Source organism: Primulina huaijiensis, chromosome 5 (assembly GCF_012295235.1).
Source record: "Primulina huaijiensis isolate GDHJ02 chromosome 5, ASM1229523v2, whole genome shotgun sequence".
Taxonomy (NCBI): domain Eukaryota; kingdom Viridiplantae; phylum Streptophyta; class Magnoliopsida; order Lamiales; family Gesneriaceae; genus Primulina; species Primulina huaijiensis.
In genome coordinates this window covers 4785831-4810567 of record NC_133310.1, presented here as the reverse complement: position 1 = coordinate 4810567, position 24737 = coordinate 4785831, and the positions used below count along the sequence as shown (strand labels likewise).

Genomic DNA, 24737 nt, shown 5'->3' with positions numbered 1-24737 from the left:
ATTTTCTATAAATAGATCTCTCATTTGTGAAGAAAATCACAATTGAGTTGAGAGAAAAATATTATAAAGTGTGTAGTGTGATAATTTTGAGAGTTTGAGATTTTTACTTTTTACCGTAAATTTTTACTTTTTCACAACACGTTATCAGCACGAAGCTCTAAAAGTCCTCCATATTTTTCCAAGCTCCAAAACAGAAGAAAAAGGTAACAAAAGTAATAATATTTATTTTATTGTTTATTTATTTATTGTTTATATATTTACTATATAATATAATGTTATTATGAATAATAAAAATAAATTTTTCAAAAAACTTGTTATACATCCTGGGAGGATGTTAAGACGACATCCCACACTCCCGGTAAGGGATACGACAAGTATAAAAGTCTATAAGGGTTTTAAACAAAATATCTTATGACACATCATTATAATATTGTGATATGATATACATAATTATTTAAAACATTACTAATATTATATACACCATATTATTACCATAAAATTATATAAATACATACATTTATTTTCTTGTACACCAACGGTCATAAACGATAACAAAACGGCTAGTTTTTGCCCTATAAATATGATCTCACAAACACATTCAATCACTCCAACTTTCTCTTCTTCTATAAAATTATTCTTCATCAAATTTTTGAAGAAAAAAGAAGATGTCTTTCACAAAGTTATTTTTAATTATTTATGTTATAATACTCACGAATCTTGTACTTATCGGAGAATATCCTCCTCATGTGTTTTCTTAATTTTTACGAATGCTTGTATTTGTTGTTTATCCATTACTTTGTATTGCAATATTCATTAACTAATAAAATGCATCATAATTTTTTTTAGTACCACCATGTCAAACTTGACAAAACTCGAATTTGTTGCACTCGACATTACGGGGAAAAATTATATGCCATGAACTCTCGATGTAGAAATGCATGTTGAGTCATTGGGTCTAAGCGAGACCATTAAAGAAAATGATATATCTTCATCACAAGAAAAAGCAAAAGCTATAATATTTTAGCGTCGACATCTCGATGAAGGTTTAAAATGTGAATATCTCACCGAAAAAGATCACATGGCTCTGTGGAAAGGATTGAAAGAAAGATTTGAACATATAAGGGAAGTTATACTTCCGACCGCCCGTGATGAATGGAATATGTTAAGATTCCAAGATTTTAAGAAAGTCAGTGATTACAATTCAGCGATGTATCGAATAATCTCGCAGCTAAAATTTTGTGGACATGAGGTCGCAGAATCGGAAATGCTTGAAAAAACATTTTCCACGTTTCACGCATCAAATATAACTTTACAGTAACAATATAGAGTGCGTGGATTTGCGAGATATTTTGAGCTCATCGCATGTCTTCTTGTGGCGGAAAAAAACAACGAGCTACTAATGAGAAATCATCAGTCCCGACCCACTGGATCATCAGCATTTCCAGAAGTAAATGCTGTAAGTAAAAATGAATTTAAACCTGAAAACCAAAATCAAATTCAAAGACAAGGTTTTGGTCGAGGTCGTGGTCGTGGACGTAGAATTGGTCGTGGTCGTGGTCGTGGTCGAGGTCGTGGTTTTGAAAACAATAGAGATAGTTATTTTTATAACTCATCTCAAAAAAGCGTCACGAACCACCCACAGAAAAGGTATCATGAGAACATGAGTGTTAATGAAAATCACTCGAAAAGATTTGAAAGTTCTTGTTTCAGATGCGGCACTCCAGGACATTGGTCTCGTATTTGTCGAGACCCTGAGCACCTTTGCAAGCTCTATAAAGAATCGATAAAGGGGAAAGAAAAAGAGACCAACTTCACTGAGCGAAGTGACCGTTTGAGTGATTCAACTCATTTTGATGCTGCTGATTTTATGAATGATTTCTCTGAAAATGATCAATATGTTGGTGGGATAGAAATGAACAATATTTATGCTGCAGATTTTCTCAATGATTTCTCTGAAAATGAACAATAGAGTGGTAGAATATAAATGTACAATAATTTATTTTTCATGTATTTATATGATAATGTTTTATTGTACAATTATGATATGTGTTATATTTACATATGTATTGTCATTAATTTTTTTTCATTGCATATTTTTTGAAGTTCAAATATGGAAAATGCTATGAGCAAAGCTGAAGTTTGCATACCCGATAGTGGTACAACGCACACTATCCTCCGAGATAAAAGATATTTCTTGGAACTAAAACCAACAAAAACAACGGTGAATACAATATCAGGTCCTGTAGACTTGATTAAAGGATGTGGTAAAGCACAATTTTTGTTACCTAATGGTACAAAATTTTTGATCAATGATGCTTTATATTCACCACAATCGAAAAGAAATTTGTTGAGTTTTAATGATATATATTCCCATGGGTATGATACTCAAACAATGAATGAAGGGAATGAGAAATATATGTGTCTTACCACATATAAATCAGGAAAGAAATATGTGATTGAAAAACTACCAATGCTCCCTACTGGATTGCATTATACACATATACGTCCCATTGAATCAAACATGGTAATTGATAATTCTTCAATATTAACCAATTGGCATGATCGATTAGGACATCCTGGTTCAACAATGATGCGAAGAATTATAGAAAATACACATGGTCATCCATTGAAAGACCAGAAGATCTTTCAGAATAATAAGTTTCAATGTAAAGCATGTTCTCTTGGAAAACTTATTATAAGACCATCACCAGCCAAAATCCAAACTGAATCACCAATGTTTCTTGAACGTATTCAGGGTGATATTTGTGGACCAATCCATCCACCATGTGGACCATTCAGATACTTTATGGTATTGATTGATGCCTCCAGCAGATGGTCACATGTATGTTTATTGTCAACTCGAAATGTTGCATTTGCAAGATTACTTGCTCAAATAATAAAATTGAGGAATCAATTTCCCGATTATACAATCAAGAAAATTAGACTTGATAATGCTGGTGAATTTACTTCCCAGACTTTCAATGATTATTGTATGTCTATGGGAATCATTGTTGAGCATCCTGTTGCTCATGTACATACTCAAAATGGATTGGCTGAATCATTGATTAAACGTCTGCAAATGATTGCTAGACCAATGATTATGAAAACAAAGCTCCCTATTTCTATATGGGGACATGCAATTTTACATGCTGCTTCATTAATTCGCATCAGACCAAGTGCATATCATAAATACTCCCCATTGCAGCTTGCATTTGGTAAAGAACCAGACATTTCTCATCTGAGAATTTTTGGATGTATGGTGTATGTGCCTATTGCACCACCTCAACGAAAGAAAATGGGACCTCAAAGAAAGATTGGAATTTATATTGGTTATGATAGTCCATCGATCATTCGATATCTTGAACCACAGACAGGCGACGTGTTCACAGCACGTTTTGCTGATTGTCATTTTAATGAGGAAATCTTCCCAATGTTAGGGGGAGAACAGAAACATACCGAAAAAGAAATTACATGGTATGTATCATCATTGTTACATCTGGATCCAAGAACAAAACAATGTGAAAAAGATGTACAGCAAATTGTGCACTTGCAAAGAATAGCAAATCAAATACCAGATGCATTTGCAGACACAAAAGGGGTAACTAAATCATATATACATGCTGCAAATGCCCCTGCTCGAATTGAAATTCCGAAGAAACAAATTGAAGATAGTCATGATGTCATTAAACGCCTGAAGCGTGGAAGGCCAGTTGGTTCCAAGGATAAAAATCCTCGAAAAAGAAAATTCATAGAGAAACACAATGATCACAAAATAGAGAATGATGTTCCTGAAGAAACACATAATGATCACAAAATAGAGAATGATGTTCCTGAAGAAACACATGATGATGAAAATGTTTTGTCAGAACCACAAACTGACGAGAATCATGAAATCTCTATCAATTATATTAATACTGGAAAAATATGGAACCGAAAAGATATAGAAGAAATTGATGATATATTTTCTTATAATGTGGCAATCGACATCATAAATGATAATGAAGATCATGAACCAAAATCTTTTGGTGAATGTAAAAATCGGCAGGATTGGATAAAATGGAAAGATGCCATCCAGGTTGAATTGGATTCGCTAAATAAACGTAATGTTTTTGGACCTATAGTCCTTACACCTGAAGGTGTAAAACCTGTTGGATACAAATGGGTTTTTATTCGAAAGCGAAATGAGAAAAATGAAATAGTAAGATATAAAGCTCGACTTGTTGCACAAGGTTTTTCTCAAAGGCCTGGAATTGATTATGAAGAAACGTATTCTCCTGTGATGGATGCAATTACGTTTCGGTATTTGATTAGCTTGGCAGTATCTGAAAATTTAGAAATGCGTCTTATGGATGTTGTTACAGCCTACTTATATGGATCACTTGATAGTAATATATATATGAAAATCCCTGAAGGATTTAAGATGCCTGAAGCACAAAGTTCAAAACCCAGAGAATGTTATTCTGTGAAATTACTAAGATCATTATATGGGTTGAAGCAATCCGGCAGAATGTGGTATAATAGGCTAAGTGATCACTTGATGAAAAAGGGATATGTAAATAATTCAATATGCCCTTGTGTTTTCATTAAGAAAACAACATCCGGATGCGTAATTATTGCTGTATATGTTGATGATTTAAACATCATTGGAACAAATAAGGAAATTCAAGAAGTTGTGTCATACTTGAAAGAAGAATTTGAAATGAAGGATCTTGGAAAAACCAAGTATTGTCTGGGTTTACAAATTGAACAAAAAGAATGTGGAATATTTGTTCACCAGACAAATTATACAGAAAAGATCCTTAAACGTTTTAATATGGACAAATCAAATCCTTTAAGTACTCCAATGGTTGTTAGATCATTAAACATAGAAAAGGATCCATTCCGTCCATGTGAAGATGATGAAGATATTCTTGGTCCAGAAGTACCATATCTAAGTGCTATCGGTGCCCTTATGTATCTTACAAATTGTACAAGGCCTGATATATCTTTTGCCGTAAATTTATTGGCAAGATTTAGCACATATCCAACAAAGAGACATTGGAACGGAATTAAACATATATTCCGTTATCTACGAGGAACGACAGACTTGGGACTTTTGTATTCAAAAGATGCTAATCCAAGTATAATTGGTTATGCCGATGCTGGATACTTATCTGATCCACACAAAGCACGTTCTCAAACTGGATATGTATTTACTCGTGGAGGCACTGCAATTTCTTGGCGTTCACAGAAACAAACACTCGTAACAACTTCATCAAATCATGCCGAGATTATTACACTACATGAAGCAAGCCGTGAATGTGTGTGGTTAAAATCAATGACCCAACATATCCAAATCTCATGCGGATTATCATTCGACGAGAAGCCTGTGATACTATATGAAGATAATGCTGCATGTGTTGCTCAAATGAAAGAAGGATACATAAAAAGCGACAGAACTAAACATATTCCTCCTAAGTTCTTCGCATTCACCAAGGAGCTTGAGAAGAATAAATGTATTGATGTTCGTGACATTCAATCAAGTGAAAACTCATCAGATCTCTTCACAAAGGCACTTCCTACGACAATATTCAGAAAGCACATATATAATATTGGGATGCGCAATCTACGAAATTTGTGAAGAATTGTTCGTGTCAACATGAGGGGGAGTTTACGTGACTGCACTCTTTTTCCCTTACTATGGTTTTTATCCCAATGGGTTTTTCCTAGTAAGGTTTTTAACGAGGCAGTATAAAAACACGTAATGTATACAATCATTATGATCATCATCACAAGGGGGAGTGTTGAAAAATTATTTAAAAATGTGTTAAATATTTGTGTTGAAAATGTGAATGTTGAATGTTGAAAATTAGGTAAAATTAGGTGTTGAATATTGAAAATTAGTGTGTGATGATGTAGGTAATGATGTATTTTATTTTTGGATTATTTGTAAAAATTTTCTATAAATAGATCTCTCATTTGTGAAGAAAATCACAATTGAGTTGAGAGAAAAATATTATAAAGTGTGTAGTGTGATAATTTTGAGAGTTTGAGATTTTTACTTTTTACCGTAAATTTTAACTTTTTCACAACAAAATCAATATTTTCTTTGCAAGATTGATCTAATGTAATTAAACATCAAAACAAGATTAAGTTATTTTTGTTTAACAATTTGATGCTGCTATTATGTTTATTAATTATTTGAAATATTATCGCAATATTTTAATGGCAAAGACTTGTGTAAGACGGTCTCACGGGTCGAATTTTGTGAGACGGATCTCTTATTTGGGTCATCCATGAAAAAATATTACTTTTTATGCTAAGAGTATTACTTTTTATTGTGAATATCGGTAATGTTGACCCGTCTCACAGATAAAGATTCGTGAGACCGTCTCACAAGAGACCTATCGGTAATGTTGACCCGTCTCACAGATAAAGATTCGTGAGACCGTCTCACAAGAGACCTACTCTAAAAAGTAATACTCTTAGCATAAAAAGTAATATTTTTTCATGGATGACCCAAATAAGAGATCCGTCTCACAAAATACGACCCGTGAGACCGTCTTACACAAGTCTTTGCCTACTTTTTATTGTGAATATCAGTAGGGTTGACCCATCTCACAGATAAAGATTCGTGAGAATGTCCCACCGGAGACCTACTCTATTTTAATATAATAATTCATTTATTTGTCGCTTTACTCAAAATAAGATAATTTCAATGGGAAATCANTTATATATATATAAATTTGTTCTAATTTAAAAAATAATCTACCCGATCTTTAATAAGTGAACAAAATATTGTTAATTATTAATTAATTATTTTTAAAAGCGTAGATGCGCCGCCCTGTCACTGCATATATATATATATATAAAGGTACACGGCAGCAGAGATCGGACTCGGATACTGACACGTGTCACAGAATACGCCAGCGTGGACCCAAACAAGCGACCGAACCCTTTAAAAGTCACACCCCAAAGCGCCAAAATAAGCTAGCTACTTTCTCTCTCTGAGGTGACACTCGCTCGTTTGCTCTTTCTTTCTTGAATATATTAATTCTATTTCCACCGATCAAAAATTGAGCCAAGTATGTAGAAATTCATGTCTCCGTTATGAGAATTCAAGCGCCCATTAGAAATTCTTTTGCACGATTGTGTAAGGGTCTTAGGACTAGTCGATCGATTCCTTGAATTCATGAGTTAAATTGTGGGTAATTGTTCGTTGCGACGGTGATATCATGCGATTGGTTTTTTTTTTCTTTTGGGGTGTGTTGTTTATTCGATTAGATTCTTATTGTTTTGTTTTAAGTGAGTAAAATCAAGTGGGGTTCAAGGTTTCTGTTGATTGAGAGGTTTCTGATCTTTTGAACTTCTTGGGTTTAGATCATTTTAAGAGTTTAAGGTAGGAATTAGCCGGTTAATTGATTTTTTTCCCCTCATTGGATGATTTGTTGGAACTGAATATTTTGGGTAAAATGTCTTAATTTCTTGGTTGCACATCAAAACCTTATTCTGTGGGTGTTTTTCTAATGTGAATAATACGTATGTTATATGTGAAAGCGCTTTGCTCTCTCTTCTTTTGTGGGGGTGGTGGGATTGTATATGGTGCTTATCCATGACTTTAAGTACTTTCTGGTAATTTTTCTTTGCATTCTTTTGATGTAACATGAATCCTTTTTGTTATCCATAAAATGGGATTGCGAATGGACACAATCTGTTTTAAAGGGTTGTGTTTGTTTCAATGCTGAAATTAGTCCAGCATAGATATATGTGCGTTTGTGAATGCTGCATCATATTTTTTAAGTCAAAATAATCAAAGGCATGAATCTCTTGATATCTATTTATTTGTGCACCCAAATGATCCTGGACTTATTAGCTATGTACAGAATATGTCATTACATAGTGAAAGAAAATTCAAATGACTCTAACAAATACCGTAAATGTGAAGACGGAAAACACACAATTTTTATTCTTGCCTTGAAATTTCCTTTCTTTGGTTGGTGAGCTTGAAGTAATTTGATTTTGATTATTTTTTGTTACATTCTAGAACACTCAACATTTTCTAAAAGTTGTTTGACCTTATCTTTCTAAAAGTTACTAGTTTACCTGCTATTACCTCTCATGTGACTAATCTCTCTAAGTTAACATCACCCAAATATTGCTTAAACTTGTTGACAGTAGAAAAATGTCATATTTGTGCTTTAAAAGATACCGAGTATTGAGTTGAACCAAAATTTTATTTGCATTCCTGAGCCATCAATTGTCCATTTATACCTTTAGTTCCCATGAAATGAGATAATGACAAAGATTCTCTTCCATTACTGTGTTTAGATTGCACTTAAAAGTGAGATTTGAGGACTACCAGCCTGCCTTGACTGGTCCTATGGAAGGGCACTGCGAGCTTGACCTAACCATTAAACCAAGTGGAAGTGCTGATGTTGGTCGGACACATCTGGATCGTGTTCAGTTTCCTCGGCAGGGTGTAGAAGTAACTTGCCAGTCCAACCAAAATCAGTATGATCATGAACCCGGCATGATTGTTGGTCATGCACATTTGAATGGCTCAGTAGTTTCCAAAACTGATGCAAATACGATTGATGTCAGGAGTGATGCATACAAGTTCCTTATTGTATCAGAAATGTCTCATCCTGCAGGGAATGCAGACTATCGTAATTCACAATTGCGCATGAATTTCACTCAAATCAGAGAGGAGACCGCCTCAAATCATCTGGGTGGGTCTTATAGACCAGAAGCTAATACTAACAAGTCACATATCAGTGGAAACTTTTCTAATTCAGGAATGAGGACATCTATGCTATCACATGTCGGGAATGCTAGCGGAAATGGGAATGAGAATCATATGAATCCCGGTGCTCTTCAATTTGGTCATCCAGGAATAGGCGATGGGACTTTTCTGAGACTTGGTATTGGAGGTGGTATGGAAACCAGAGCCAATATTAATTTTAGCGCTCGAGAAATTTCCAGTAAATTAGAGGAAGCAGATTCCTCCCCACATCACAATTATCATGCTCAGAGAACTGCAGGGTACCATTTGAATCTTACTCAATCCGCGGATAGAGCTGCAAGATTACAGTTTAATGGCGGTGGGTTGTCCAATGTGGTCAGCAGGACATCCACTTGTGAAGGTGGTGGGCTTATTACTGGTGCCAATGGCTTGATAGGATCTAACCCTTGCCCCAGTTCACAGATTCCACAAGTTAATATACCGAGGAATTTTTCTTTCAGTGCTGATCGTAGCTCAGGTTTGCTACAGGATCATAACCCTTTGCCATTGCCTTATAGTAGAACTTTGATGTCTCATCCTGGATGTGCTGTGCCATCACTCATGGAATCGCAACTACCCAAGCCTACTTATTTTACTAGTCAACCTGTGTCTGCCCGGCAACAAAATTGTTCTGGAAAAGATTCCAACCATGTCTTACCAGAATCTTTTTCAACATCCCCTATTGATTGGCGAAGAGGGACCTCCGTCAGGCATTCACAATTGCGTGAGTCATGTCAGTCTAATTTTGTGCATTCAAGTTCAAGGACTCTTTACTATACAATTTAGAGTCTTCAGATGCCACTTAATTTACCTGTTATTTTATCCTTTTCTTTGTGATGATGGGAAGCCTTTTCTGAAATTTAGGACGTAATTCATTTGGTCGAATTTTTTATCCAACTGCAAAGAGTGTTATCAATACCACATAAACTTAGATACATCGAAAGAAACACCGTTTCTGCATGTTCTTTAAATACGAAAAGTGCTCTCATAGGCTTCAAAGTTGATGGATACAGCTAAATTTGCTCAATGAACCATCATACCCAAGTTATTTGTGGTATAGTTTAACATTAAATTTTTTTTTTTATGAAGTTAATTATGAGTTTTATGTTTGCATGTTATCAATTTTAAAAAAACTTTATCTTGGTAAGGGATGTGGAGAAAATTTTTCTTGTCAACGTATACCACTAGTATAACAGTCCATCCTAGAATTTTTTAGCTTGCTCTGAAATTCAGGAAAATTGATTCCACTGACAGGTGGTAGAGAAACTCAAATTGCTGACAGCGTTCCTTTCCCAGTGATCATTGAACCACATGGTAAGGGATCTGTGTCATTTTTAGCCTAACTTGTGCTGATAAACGATTTGATTTTGTAATTTTGGCTTAATAAATACAGTTTGAGTTGTCTCAACTATGAAATCCGTGGTTTTATTTCTGCATTATTTTTTTAAGCGTTTTACAAGGAATTTTGGCTTCAATCACAGAAGGGTCCTCACCAAATGCCGTTAATATTGGTTCTTGTCAAACAAGTCATCTTCAACCAACTGGTAACTTATTTACTTCATCTCAATTGCTATGTGTTTTTAAGCAATAAATCCGTGTGTATGTCAATCAGTAGTCAGTACCTCTATTATCAAACAAATATTTGGATAGGTGGACTATTGAAGAGACCTTATTCAGGTTAAGGTATCAAATATCGGTATCTGTATATTTCAAAACTTTAAGTTATGGGAATTTTGAAGTGCAAAAGGTTTTGATGTCAAGTTTGAATTAGAAAAGAACCATGGAAATTTACATACAAAGGTAGACATTTCAAAATTAAATGCAATTATATATTCAAATAAAAATGTAAATGGTTATGTCATGCCCCAAGTATATTGATTTTGCTAGCAACCACTTCATATCTATCCTCACTTTACGAAATAATCAACCAATTTGGTAGATGTTACCATTGTACATTCTTATTAATCCATTCATAATATCCCAACATTTCAATGTGACAACGGGCGTTACAATCATATCCCAACACTCTGTTCGACACATAATGTCCTCATCATGGTCCTTCATATTCTCTAAACACCTCGAGTAGAAGTTTCCGTTTTACATCCATTCATAATATCCCAACATTTTAATGTGACAACGGGCGTTACAATCATGTACCAACACTCTGTTCGACACATGATGTCCTCATCATGGTCCTTCATATTCTCTAAACACCTCGAGTAGAAGTTTCCGTTTTACATCCTTATAATCCCATTCGAAATATTCTGACATTTCAATATGGGACAGGGTATTATCATTATTCTTATATTCCATTGGACTCGGGATGTACTCAACTGGCTCCTGCACATTTTGGGCCTACCCACTTGCACATCTAGCTGAACTTGCAACGATAATACCCTTGAATCTGCTCTGATGCCATTCGTACACATCTTAGTCCAGTGATTGTGGGGCCAGTGCAAGCGAAACTGAACATCCAAGTCATTGATTCGAATCTTTTATGAATGACATTGTTGTAAATGGTGGTAGGTTGGTGGTGCGGCGGTCAGTGACTGCCTACGCCTCGGCCGCCTTGGTAGGCCGCTTGCATAGGCGGTTGAACTTTTATTTTACTATTTTATACATAATTATGGAAACTTAGGTGGTGGCGATGGTGGGCGGTTCGATGCAGAAGGAGGCGAGGATTGTGGGTGATTGTGTTGGTAGGACTATTATGTTTTGGAAGAGGAAGTGTATAAGTGTAATAATATTTAGGGTTTTTTAAAATTTTGTTTGCTTTGACTATACCGCTTGTCCCTGCTCATCTTCGACCACCTATAAAACCGGCCAAGGCAAAGGCGGTGCGGTCGACAGCCGCCTCCTGCCTAGGCGCCGCCTAGTCTGCTACCATTTAGGACACTGCTTAATGGACATAATTATCCAAAGCTGCTGATCCGTTGTACACCAATATGAAATCATTCATGTTGTCCCAACGTTGTAAAGTAGGAGTGCGAACTACAATTATGGTCATGATGTTTTGATGATGTTCCTATTCAGTGATATTAAAAAATATATGGATGCTTAATTTAATGCTTCAAAAAAAAACATGATATGCATAAATATATATTAAAAGTACATACGCTATTGATGCTAGCTAATATTTGTAACACGTGTATTTTTTAAGGGATATAGCATTTGAGAATTATTGAGTTCTTGTTTTGTATTGAAGTTTTTGCAGTCTAAAGAACAGTAATGCGTGGAAGAATGGTGGAATAGACAAACACTTTTCATTTTAAATCATTTATGAAATTTAGATAAAATTTCGGGAATTTTGATGAAATTCTGTTACTTTTGTCGAGCTATTCTTAAACTCTGGCGAAAAATCCACAACAATCAATTGTTAGGAGAATTTGTTCTGATTGGTTTGAAAAATACGAAATTTCCATTGAGACATAAAGCCATGGTTCAGATAACCAAAATTGATGTGTTACAATTCTTCAGTTAGCTGGGAGTTAATTTTTTTAGGGAAGGAGAGATTTAGTTTTTCTGTTCAAAAATATCGTAAGAGCTGCTTTAAGTCTTCAATTGGATCCCCTTAAAATAAAGATGTGCCTTGGTCGAGCCAATTAAAAAGTTGTGACTGTGAGAAGCGATAAAAATGGCATCTAAAATATTTTATTTTATATAGGAATTTAAGTATCATGCTTCTATTGTTGTGTTACACAAACAGCAGTACAAAGTGAACAGTAGCTACTTTCCTAGATGGCTACATACACGGTGATGGTTTGACTAAAACTTACAGTATGCCTTTTTAGCACACATTTGCTTAAAATATTAAAATACAGGTGCTTGTTCTTCTCAGGGCAGCTATTTTCTCCTCAAAATGTTGGTGCTACTGAAGCTCATGGGTATCATTTGTTCCCTGGGAGAATAGGATTTCCAGTTTCAAAAGGCAGCACATTCCAGTTTGTTGTCCCAAATTCATTCCCGAGAAGGCTTGGGGTTCAACCTATTGACTTTGCTGCTAGTAGAGCTGGTGAGCTTGCGTATTCTTAATTAGGTGGACTGTGTTGGTCATGTGTTGAATCTTTGTTTACATGCTCCTATTTGTGAAAATGACTCTCTCATCAGTGCAAGTAGAATGTGAAAATTTGATTATTTTTTGATTGGTCAAATTCCATTGAACCACAGGTACCTACTCCAGATATGTCTTGACATAGAATATAGATAATTGCATCAATACATTTTCAGTTCTCGTAATTTGCACGGTTGCATGGCACTATGAAATACTGGAAAAACAGAACATACTAGGCGATTTATCCACATTCTTATGAATATGGGTATTCTAGCTATGACTACTTTGCAAGTGATGATCATATGTCAATGAGTAAATTTTTGGTGTTGAAAAGAAACAATAGGTTGCCTTAGGTTCTGTCTGGATTTGTTTGGCTTCTTTTTATTTTTGTTTCTAATAGGTCAGGAGGGAGTTTTGTAAATAATTCACGTTATGTGACCCAGTGTGAATGGACCTCAATTTTCTGTTAGTATTTTCTATTCCATAACTTCTGGTTGTCTTTACTTTAGAAATATGGATATACCAGAATGGGTATGACTTTGTGATTCATTCTGTTTGTGCCAGGACCTTCTCAAACAGGTTTGGATTCCCACATTAACCACCTTGGCTACACGGTACCCTCAGGTCATTATGCTGAGACCTTTGAATTGGCTATTTGTAGTGCCGTTTGCTTTCAACTTTGAATTTTAATTTAACTTGCCTTGTTTGCTCAATCTAGGCCAACATGTTCGTGTTATGCCATCTCATATACCCAAGGATTTTCCTAAAGTTAGTCATACCAATGGTATCATCCTGTAACATATACATATTTTTTTGTTCTTTTTGGTTCCTTATAGACTGTTGATTCTAACAGCAACCTCTGTGATTATGGCTGGGAAATATTCCCACTTTTCAGGTCATTTTGATCCAGCTGCAAAATTTGGAGGTCGGCCTCAGGCTTTTCCTTTTCAGCATCATCGGTCTTTGAAAAGAGGTGCTATTGAAAATTCTACTGCCACACACCCAAATCACCGTAGAAAGATAATTCCTGCACCAATTATAGATGGGTCAGTAACCCAGCAAAGGAAGTGGTCTCCTGCTCCTGTTCCAAATCCAGCTCAAATGCCCTCTTCCCCTTTTCATATAAAATTTCAAGGTAGGTCTCTCTTCTGTTGTCATCACTCTTTTTCAACATAGGACTGAGATTATTAACGTACTTCAAATGTGTAATCGGGATCAGATTTTGATTAATTTATGTGGTGTGTGACTACCCATTTTGTTCTAGGGAGTCATGCCTCAAATTTTATTGTTATGATATGTGGTTAAAGTGCTGCCAAGTTATTGAGAGTTTTTCTTTCAAAAGTATTCACCTCTTGCCTGTACCTATCAAAATGAGTACCACTTTTCATCTTCTGCAGAATATGTATATCAATTCTATTTGAGTTTATCAGGCAATTTTGTTCACATTACCCGAGTAGAACTGATGTGCATAAATTGCTATGGCAAAGGCCAACTAATTAGTCCAATAGTGTAACCGTTGGTTTTTTTGTATTTATACTCTTGAGTTCTGAGTCATATCAAGGTGCATCAGTATGTCCGAAAAAAGAGAGAAGAATTTGTTTATTTTATAAGAGAACCTCCTCTAGGACCCTGGTAATGCCCAAATCAAACTAACCTTCCTGCCCAAATATCGCAATTACATCTCTCTCCATGGTGGAATAAATGTGACAAATAATGTGGTAATTTTGAGAGACATTTAAATGGAACATTGAGGAAACAGTGTCACCTACATCTTGACCTTTTCATACCTTAGCCAAGGTAGATGCAACCTATAATTTCCATAAGAGAGGTTACACAACATGAATATACATCATAGCCGTATTTGTTCCTCTAATTAATGTTCGTCACAATCCAGTGAGCTTTGTACATGTTTGTAGGTTCTGATGGACCACCTAAGCCAGGTGGATACAGTTGCTTCTTGTGCAAAAGAGACCTCGCGTTCAGAGCAGAAGGCCCAGTGTATCAACCTGCTGCTCCCCCAGCTGTTGCTGTTCTTCCTTGTGGGCATACGTTTCACGACAGTTGTCTGCAAAGAATTACTCCAGATGACCAATCTAAACATCCTCCTTGCATTCCTTGTGCCACTGGTGAAACATAATACTTTTGCTCGAATCTACTTCATAAAGTTGTGTGACTGACAACATAGAAGTTTCATCGAAATTTTGTTTAAAGCAGGAGTATAGAAAGAAAAACTAGATTTTGGAGTTGATAATGGAGTTCATGTAACTGTACGTAGATAGAAGTGCACCCATTCTGTGATGGTGAAATGTTTGTATTGGCTTCTATTGATTGGTTTAACTGGGGAAGGCTCATATGTAGTTTGAAATTCAAATAACTAATTGTAATAATGGAGTAATTATGGTGTGATAAGTTTCAAATGGATACTATGATAGGATATTTACAAGTGCTAAAAATTGCAGGTACTAAAACTCATATTCTTACCATAATTTGGTTGTTTTAGGTGGGACTTAATTCTCAGGCAATGACTGAATTAATCCCATGATAGGGTTTTAGTTTTAGGTGTTCACAAAATCCTTGCATGTGTTTATGGATTACAGTCCATTATTTATCAACATTTTTGTAAATCATGACTTGAAAACTTCTATTTGTTATGTTTTCCCTAAAAAAAAGGGATTATTAAAATACTATATTCCCCAATTGACTGATTCTGCCAATTCAACAGCCCGAATTGCCAGTCGCCCTTGTTTTGTAAGAGGCAAAAATAAATATTTAATTTTGAAATAGGATTAGTAGTAAAATTATCGTAGAGATTTATAAACTATCATGTGGCTCATTATGATCACACGTTTAGGGCAGGAGTCTGGAAATGGTTAGGCGAGACTATGAGGGTGAGGAGGGGCTGGATGGGCGAGGGAGAATGGGTGAAGCGAGGATGTATAAGAGATAACGGCATTGCGGGTGCCGAGTGGTCTAGGCGATGTGATGGGTGGAGGCCACGGGTGTAGATGGGGCGAGAGTGAAGTGTGGGCAGGGCGAGGGTTATGGACGAGGGAAAAGAGGAAGAATGACACAAGAGATGCTTGTATTTACTAGCATAAAATACGTTTCATGTATATTGACACTAATTATATATAATATATATTAAAATATATATATAAATTTAAAAATTCAATCTAAAAAACTTGTATTATTAGCAAATAATAATAAACAAAACACATATAATAATATGAATTGAAACAAACTCAAATTTTTTTTTAACCATCCACACACTATACAATAGGAAAAATAACAAAAAAAAAATAGATGTTGATGAAATGACATGCAGAATATATAGATAATGCAATATATGTTAATTCAAATTTATAGTTTGACTTCAATCATGTACTATCATTTCAACTTCTAACTAAATATACATGTTAGAAGTAACGAAAAAAATGAAGGACATAACACTTGAAAAAAAAACGACAACAAAACAAATAAATTAAATGAACTGCTCTATTTTCATTTTGCACTTATCCATGTGCTATTCTTTGAGAGAAACTAGAGGTCAAAACTATGATCCCAAATACAATTTCAAGTAACTATCATACTTTTCAATCTTAAGCCCTTAGCAATTTATAAATACTCCAAACAACAATTACAATTAGGTGGAGCATTTTAAAAAAGTTAAATTGAGAAATAATGATTATAGAATTTAAATCGTGATTAATAGCATTTAATTTCACATTCATGGTTATTGACCCATTAACCTAAGAATAAATTATTTTAGAAAATTAAAGCTAATAAAAATAATATAGAGTACAATTTTCATATATGTCTTATGATATTAAAATTTAAATATATGCCCTTAAGAAGTCTTTCGATTTATGAAGATGATTTGAGATTTTCAGACAACTAAAGTTAATTAAAATAATTATTAATATATTTAATTTTTCAAGAACAATAATTATATTATGTAGTGGTCGGCCTTCTAAAAGCTTTGCTCGACTTTAAAATGAAGGCAAGGAATGAAAATATAATTTTAATAGTAACAAATATAAAATAAATAAATAACGTAAATTAAATAATAAATACATACATTGCAATGATAAGTGACAAGGCATATGTATATTTAATATTATCCAATTAATTACAAATCAATTCGTTTGACTCACATCCACGTTAACAATTACAAATAATCATAAATAAAAAACTTAATGCATATACTCTCCTAATTAACTTATAATCATTTCAATCTAATCTTGTTATTTTTCGTGTTAGTTAAATAAATAGCAACACCGAATTATTCTATTTACATTCTTTCAACTTAAATTTACACATATTTATTTGATTCAACAACAATTCACGACCACTATTTGTCTACATTTGAACAAAAAAAACAATATTATATAAGATAATCATATCTACATCACAAACCAAAATCTTTTTAGTCATGAAGTCAATTTATTAAAAAAAAATAAAGAGATGAATAAACTCAAAATATATTTTTTTTTTCAAATTAATTGTATATTGAATTTATTTAGTTAATATTTGATTACATTTTTTTCAATATAATTGTCATTAAAAAAGTGTATGAGAATCTCTACAAATGCAAATAAATTGTCATGACATTATTGTTATAGTTAAGTACTATTTGATAATATATAATTATGGGGAAACTTAAATAAAATAGAATATTATTAGAATTAGTGTGAAAAAATTGATTGATTTTCCACACAGATGGGAAGGACAGTGGACGCTGTACCTAAGTATGTGTGATTAAACATGTCTAACAAGTATTACTTCCTTCGGTTTTATTCAAAACAAAAATAGAATTGAGGATTGATGGAGAATGGTGGAAAACACACAACGCAATCATAACTCAAGAATTTTAAATTAGAAATAATCGAGTTTTGAACCTGTGATTCAACTTGATTTGAGAGGAGATCGAGAATAGTGATACCTCACGAGTGAGTCCATGGCGTGCTCGAACCCGGTATAGGCCCATATCCAAACAATCAGGCTCAGGCCCAGACCCATTTGTAAGTAACAAGGATGACCAATGAGGGTGAGCAGGGAGGCGAGAATTGTTAGTGGGGAGCATGGAGAGGCATTGTTAGATGAACGCTTAGCTACCGGGCTAACTAGAAAGAACAAGAAAGTTGTGGTAATCTAAATGGAGCATGCCAAGAAGTAAGAACTTAGAGAGATGGGTTAAGGTTCGACAAGCGAAGCCGAGAGGAGCAAAGGTCGTCATGAAGGAGTGTAGACGGAGAGCTCACCTTTAATGGGCTAGCTACTGGGTGGTGGCGGCTTGCCTCAAGAGGGCGAGCTTGTGGCTGAGGAGGCGGGTGACAGACGTCATAGGCTTGGCCTAGTCAAGCCCTAAACATGTAGTCTCCTACCTTCTCTATATAATCTTCAGTCTCACACATGTGATTACCATATTTTTCTTATAAATATCTGGTTTGAAAATTATAAAGTTTATAAAATGTATTAAAATTATTACAAATAAACTATTAATATCACCATCAAATCATCAAATAATACGAATAACAATAAAAATAAATAAACACAACCCACACTTGGTGGAATAAAATCCACCATCACATGATTTTTAGAATCTGATCCTTACCAATAGATAATAGACGAATATGAAAATTGAAAAGTCAGGATATGAGAGTCGATTCCAATCTAAAAACAGTAGCATTGAAATTTTAGATGAAAAATTAACCTAAAAAATAGATAATAATATAATAAATAAAAAAACATCCCTATTCATTCATGAAACCTACACGAGGAGACGAGGAATACACACCAAGACAACCACCAAAACGACAAATCTATTATTTGCCCTTGAAAAGCTTCGATCATCCCGTCATCAACCCAACCCCACCAACTCATTTCTCTCTTTCTTTCTACACGAAAATAGATCTTTTATCGTCCCTTTTCCTTTTCTTCTTTAAATATGTAATATGTTAATCAGTTCTGTAACAGAAGTAGGCCAAGAATTTTGAAGCTGAGAGGTGGAAATATATATATATATATACAAATGGAAGACCAGAGGAATATGATGTGCTTGAGTGGGTTCTTTCCTGTTTCCTCGACTCCTGTTTACTGGAAATCCAGGAAAAGATCCGGTAATTCTCTCTTACATCCTTCGGAGTTTCCTGTGGTTTCTGCTCAAATTTCAATGTTCTGTTTGCATGCATACCTGAATCAGATCGATCTTTCTGTCGATGTGGACCAAAGATTCATTAGTTTTTGGGAAAATTCAAAGATTTTCTTGAGCTTTAGTTTAATAGATTAGTATTTTATTGATAAATTCATTTAGTTAAAATCTCGAAACTGGATTATGCAACGGTGAGGCGTGGTTGAATTAGGTTAACGAGATCTTACTTACGTGGACACTAATCTTGTTATATTTCAACGAGTAAGATCTTCTCAGACATATAATTTTAAAAAAAAAGAGTCATATATATACATGGTAAAATCTTGATAATCGGGTTGATGAAATAAACCGTGAAATTATGGTTTGCCGTTTGCTGACACGTCAATTCAGCTGTGACCTTGGGTTGCTTATTTATTAATCATTGTTTGTTTATTTTTTTTATTCCAATTACTTTTCACGTGTTTTAAAAAAAAATATTTTNTGTGTGTGTGTGTGTGTGTGTGTGTGTGTGTGTAATTTTGTTATGTCATCAACCTCACTAGTGAGCTGACATTCTTCTATTAAACGTTATAAAACATATCCAAATTATATATTCAGGTGAGTGTCATATCATTTGTTGACATAGAGATTGAAACAATTGGGTGACCATATATTAATTAAAACAATTTAAACCAACAAGATCTTTTAAAATAATACATGACATAATACGTATATCAAAAGATTAATTTATAAAATAAAATATGCATAATTTTCTTCAATAAAATATTCAAGACTAACGCACAAATAACTAAGAAAAACAACAGAAAACGCTCGACAAAAACAAGCAAGAAATTTCAGTTTTTGAAAACTAAAAACGACTTTAAGAACTTCCGGTAAGTTGCATGCATGCTTTATATTTAGAGTGGGTCTCTTGTGAGACGGTCTCACGAACTTACCGATATTCACAATAAAAAGTAATACTCTTAGCATAAAAGTAATATTTTTCATCGATGACCCAAATAAGAGATCTGTCTCACAAAATACGACCCATAAGACCGTCTCACACAAGTTTTTGTCTTATCTTTGATTTAAACTGTTCTCCTCTAATTTTTTTTGAAAAATTGGATTAGTTTTACTATATTTATTCTATTTTATTAAAGTTAAGGACATGATAACTAGGGAAGGACGCCAAATTTTTCTTCTAACTTTACTCTTATATGGTACTAATATTATACTTTTGTTATTTGTTTTTTTTTAAATTTCAACACATACTTTTATTTTATTTTTTATTTCAACAATTCAAATATTAATTTAGTCCCTCCATAATTTGTCAAATTTCACTTTAGTCCATCGATAATGATAAAAAAAATTATAAACACGCATCGCATCTGCAGAGTAATTAGTATATATAAATGGCACTAGCTAGCTATATTACTAATCAAAATTTCACATTCTTCCCCCGCCTTAGAAGAAGAGTAGTAGGATCTACTATTACCACGAATGTTTGATCACACCAGTCTATCTATTCTCTGAAAGCTTCATACTTGGTTGTTCAATTTAACTCTTCCAGCAATGGGCGTCAAGAGCTCAGACGACAGAGTGGATTCTTTGAACGTGGATAAATCTATCGAGATCGACAAACCACAAGAATCATCTCCATTGGACAAGGATCATCAAGAGCCGATTGATTTATCTACCCTTTCTGAGAAACGGAAGGCCTTGTTTGAACCTTTGGATCCGATGTTGAACACCAACGGCAAGCGTCCTTCGGCAGAATCATTACTCCCACCCCCGGATTTCGAATCTGCTAGCTATCCAAAGGGTTGGCTGATCGGGAAAAAACGGAAGCTTGTCAATGTTGATGTTGTCGAAAGTATGCGGAGGATTGCGGTGCAGGAAATGAACCGGAAGGTTAGAATTTCTCTCTTTGTTTGAGCAACATTTGAATGTGGCTTTTTGGGAAACAATTTACAAGAAAAAAAAAAAAAGATTCTCGCAAGTTTATGGAACATTTGATAATATATTTATCATATTAATAGTGATAAACATAAAATAAAAATGTAACACATATATAAAACTATTAGGCATTGAATTATTGAAGAAGGAATATAAATATTAGATTATTATAGAAGAAGAAATAGCTAGCTAAGGAGGCCGGTAATGAAATGTTTGTGAAGCATGTGTGTCTTAGTTAAAACAAAGACATTGTCGTTAAGACAATTGTTAGTTTCGGCGGAAGTAAATTGGTGAAGTCTCGGATTCAGGTCTTATGGATGGTGAAAGTATGTTTGGAAGAGCTTTTTCCGATGATAGGTCTGACCCGAATCGACTTGGTATTAGTGTGTACCCACCGTGGGTTTTAGGAGATTTAGACAAAACAAACAATAAATCAAAAGCCACATATTTTTGGTATACTTTATTCAAAATTTGGAGACTTACTCTCCATGCACCTGTCATTGGGTGTCAAAAAATATACGTAGATCCTACACAAAATTCGTGTGGGATCCATGATGCATTTGATTGTGTGCATATGATCTGATGTTGTATGATTCGCAGGAAGCAGATCTCTCGTTCTAGCAAAGACTAAGACCAAATATACAGTGGTAGAACTGTTGGTGTATCATTGTACATTTTGGGTTCGAATCACATCAGGGGTGTGAATAAAATTGTATATATATATTTGATTGTTGCAATGCAGGATAGAGAGATCGGCGGACTTAACGAGCAATTAGAAGAGGATGCTCGATGCCTAGAGCACCTCCAACTGCAGCTGCTGGACGAACGTAGTAAGCGTGCTGAATTTGAAAGGCAGAACTCCATGTTGCAGAACCAGATTACTCTGCTAACGGACATGTTGCAGGAAAATGATGTCATCGATTAGGATGAACGGTATGATGGGGTGTAAAACATTTTTTCCTCTCCTTTTGGTATGTTTGTTATTCTTTTTGTACGTATCAATGTTTTAGAAATCTTGAAAATGAAAAAGAGTAGTGGCAAATCTGTCTGGTAGTTGAAAGTTGTCATTTTGATCTTGTTATGACGATTGTATATGAAGTGTGTATACTCTATGTTGGGTAATTATATATTTTGCTTAAAAATCCACATGTCTGGGTTGTTTCGTGTATACATAGATACAACACAGAGAAGTGTAAGCGAGGACTGCTCCGGCTAGTCCGGCACAACATTTTCTCCCCGTGTTCTTCAGAACTTCACCATTTCGAATTTTAATCACCTTTTGTACATTGAATGATTGTATCTGTGAAGCTGCACTGAAAAATATTAGCAGTTCTTATACTTCGAGCACGAGGTATTTCCTGCTTTGGAATCCCAGGTCACAAGGATGTATTAGCACCCATACGAACATGAACAGCTGACCAATGTCTTTCCCAGTTAGACAAGCCGTAAATATTCCCTGCTGATTAGTTCCATTGAATCAAAGTGAACGACCCGAAATTCAATATTCAGGTAGTGGAAAAAGGTGATCTTTCACCGGAAGCATGCTCATCACAACAGCAGAAGTTTCTTCGAATTGAGAAGATTCCACCTCTATGAATCATAATCAGTGTCGGAGTTGTTTTCAGACATCGCCTTGTTTTCAGACATCGCCTTCCTGACGAGTCGTCCTTCGACATACACATCAAGATTCATGCACGGGGTCGGAAAGATCTTCCCTATCACACGTCCTTGCACAAAAGAACACTGAAAAATGTGCTTTTTCTTGTACGTGATGCCCACTGACATGTTTTGGAAGGTCACATTCCGAACTGGTATTTGCTCGCTGCCATACATCCTGACTGGAATACGAACCCCGCGTCCATTTATTCCATCAAAATTTATGTCCTCAATGACAGGAAGGGCGTCTGGATTGTATCCTTGGTCCGGATGCTCCTTGTAATCAGTCTTTAGAGCGATGCCCACCCTCACATTTTCTAAAGTGATGTTTTTGTATGTTATCTGTCGAACATATCCACCCCTGCCTGGACTTGTCTTGATTCTGATACCCCTTTTTGAGTTCCAAACAAGGAGATTTTCCACTTTAATCTTGGAGACTCCACCAGACATTTCACTGCCAATCGACACTCCTGCACTGTTCATTAAGAAAGGTGTCAAACAAAAGAAAAAATAGCAACAATCATGGATTTGCAAAGGCTTGCAACATAATGGATTCGTTCCAAATTTCAGATAAACCGACACGATAATTCTTTCTAATTTTCCCATTAACATCATATTTAAGCGAAGACCAATGCATTGCATGACTTTTACAACCATACCGGTGTACATAAGCCAAATGGCACCGTACAACATTTTTACCTTATCATCGACTGCACAACAACATTACGTATGAGAATGTTGGTAGAAGGTCGAGCATAGGCAATTCCATACTGATCCCACCCACTCTTTATTGCGATTCCATCGTCACCCACACTTATGTAACAATCTTCTATCAACACATTCTCACACGAATCTGCAGTCACGTAAAGAAACAGTCCACTTAATGAGAGCCAGAGAGAGAGGAAATAAAATAAGCACTCAAGCCAGTTTTTTGTCATCGAAATTGCTTAGAGACTAATTACAGAAACAAATGAATAATGAATTTGCTTCCACATTAATGTCTAAGATCTTATTTGGCTAAAATTACCTTAAACATCTCATGAGTTGTAAAAGCTTTTAATTCTAAGAAAATGTTAAAGTTATAAGCTCTTTGATTTTATTTTTAAAAATTAAGATCTTAAGAAAATGTTTAAACTTTCTAATATTTTTTTAAGTCAAAAGGTCCTAATAACCGATTGATCAAGTCGATAAAAAATGATTAAATGTTATGAAGTTGCTCTTTTGATGCGTGTATGGAATTCAAAGTTGAATGAAGAAACAAACATCAAATTACTCTCGCCCTCTATGATTACTGAACAAGATTACTAAATCCAGTTCCAAATTCCTAATGCCAACATCATTACCTCTATACTATATATAAATAGTCGCTACATGAAAAATACAAGAGTAATTTTACGCATCAGAATGTTTGATTGAATCAAGATTGAACATCCTTGACCATGTCATGAGGTTATGATTCCTGTTCTTTGAACATCATTACCAATCATGAATATGAAAGACAAAGAAATGAACTATTTAAGCTCACCAGGGTCTATTCCATCAGTGTTGGGGGCACCAGTGAGTGGAGCCAATATGGTTACATTTTTTATAGTAACATTTTGACAGTCGTAAGGATGAAGAGTCCAGAATGGTGAATCACGCAGAGTCACATCGGAGATCTGAATGTCTCTTGACCACATAAACTGTACGAGGGGACCCCTCGTGTGGTTCAAAGCCTTCTTAAGATACTTAGTCCACCACATCTGGCCCTGTCCATTTATCGTACCATTATGTCCTGTGAGCAGTTGATTAACTCATGAGAAACATCCTCATGCTTACTTCAGTGAACATTGAAAACTGAAATGCTTCAGTGTTAGAATGAGAAACCAACCATGCAAAACCTAAAGCTCATACAATACTTATTTAGGGCGCAAGGCGCATTAAAGTATTAGGGTACCCTGGAGCCTGAGGCGCAAGACGAGGCGCATGTTTTATCGAAGTAAAGTGCATTTGGCATAAATTTTAAAATTCAATATATGTAAAGTGATTTATACTAAAAACCTATAATATTACATAAATTAAATATTTTTACAAAGATAACAAACTTTATAAATTAAAATTTATTAATAGATAATGTAACGTAAATTATAACTAGAAAAAAAAACTTTAATCATCTAAAATTCATTAGTAAGTCATCAATTCAT

General features: G+C 34.8%; 3 protein-coding genes across 10 annotated transcripts; 2 read left to right on the top strand and 1 right to left on the bottom strand.

Moving 5' to 3' along the window:
* Nucleotides 1-6898: 6898 nt before the first annotated feature.
* On the top strand, nucleotides 6899-15246 carry LOC140976491 (uncharacterized). 8 transcript variants are annotated; one of them, XM_073440685.1, is made up of 9 exons: nucleotides 6899-6991; nucleotides 8308-9494; nucleotides 10016-10075; nucleotides 10243-10305; nucleotides 12600-12773; nucleotides 13377-13436; nucleotides 13531-13596; nucleotides 13708-13947; nucleotides 14729-15246. In XM_073440685.1, the coding sequence occupies exons 2-9, from the start codon at nucleotides 8360-8362 to the stop codon at nucleotides 14947-14949; spliced, it is 2019 nt and encodes a 672-aa protein (XP_073296786.1). In that variant the 5' UTR covers nucleotides 6899-6991; nucleotides 8308-8359; the 3' UTR covers nucleotides 14950-15246. The 8 variants fall into 8 exon arrangements, with proteins under 8 accessions (XP_073296786.1, XP_073296785.1, XP_073296790.1 ...); XM_073440684.1 differs by having other exon boundaries at nucleotides 6987-7064; XM_073440689.1 differs by lacking the exon at nucleotides 6899-6991 and adding an exon at nucleotides 6992-7132 and having other exon boundaries at nucleotides 8308-9485; nucleotides 10246-10305.
* A 3319-nt stretch (nucleotides 15247-18565) lies between these two features.
* On the top strand, nucleotides 18566-22011 carry LOC140976490 (protein HEADING DATE REPRESSOR 1-like). Its single transcript, XM_073440682.1, has 3 exons — nucleotides 18566-18931; nucleotides 20513-20853; nucleotides 21641-22011. Exons 1-3 carry the CDS (start codon nucleotides 18844-18846, stop codon nucleotides 21821-21823), a joined length of 612 nt encoding a protein of 203 aa, XP_073296783.1. The 5' UTR covers nucleotides 18566-18843; the 3' UTR covers nucleotides 21824-22011.
* A 3-nt stretch (nucleotides 22012-22014) lies between these two features.
* On the bottom strand, nucleotides 22015-24405 carry LOC140976489 (probable polygalacturonase). Its single transcript, XM_073440681.1, has 3 exons — nucleotides 24080-24405; nucleotides 23254-23407; nucleotides 22015-23029 (listed from the first exon to the last, which is right to left on the bottom strand). Exons 1-3 carry the CDS (start codon nucleotides 24294-24296, stop codon nucleotides 22489-22491), a joined length of 912 nt encoding a protein of 303 aa, XP_073296782.1. The 5' UTR covers nucleotides 24297-24405; the 3' UTR covers nucleotides 22015-22488.
* Nucleotides 24406-24737: the final 332 nt, after the last annotated feature.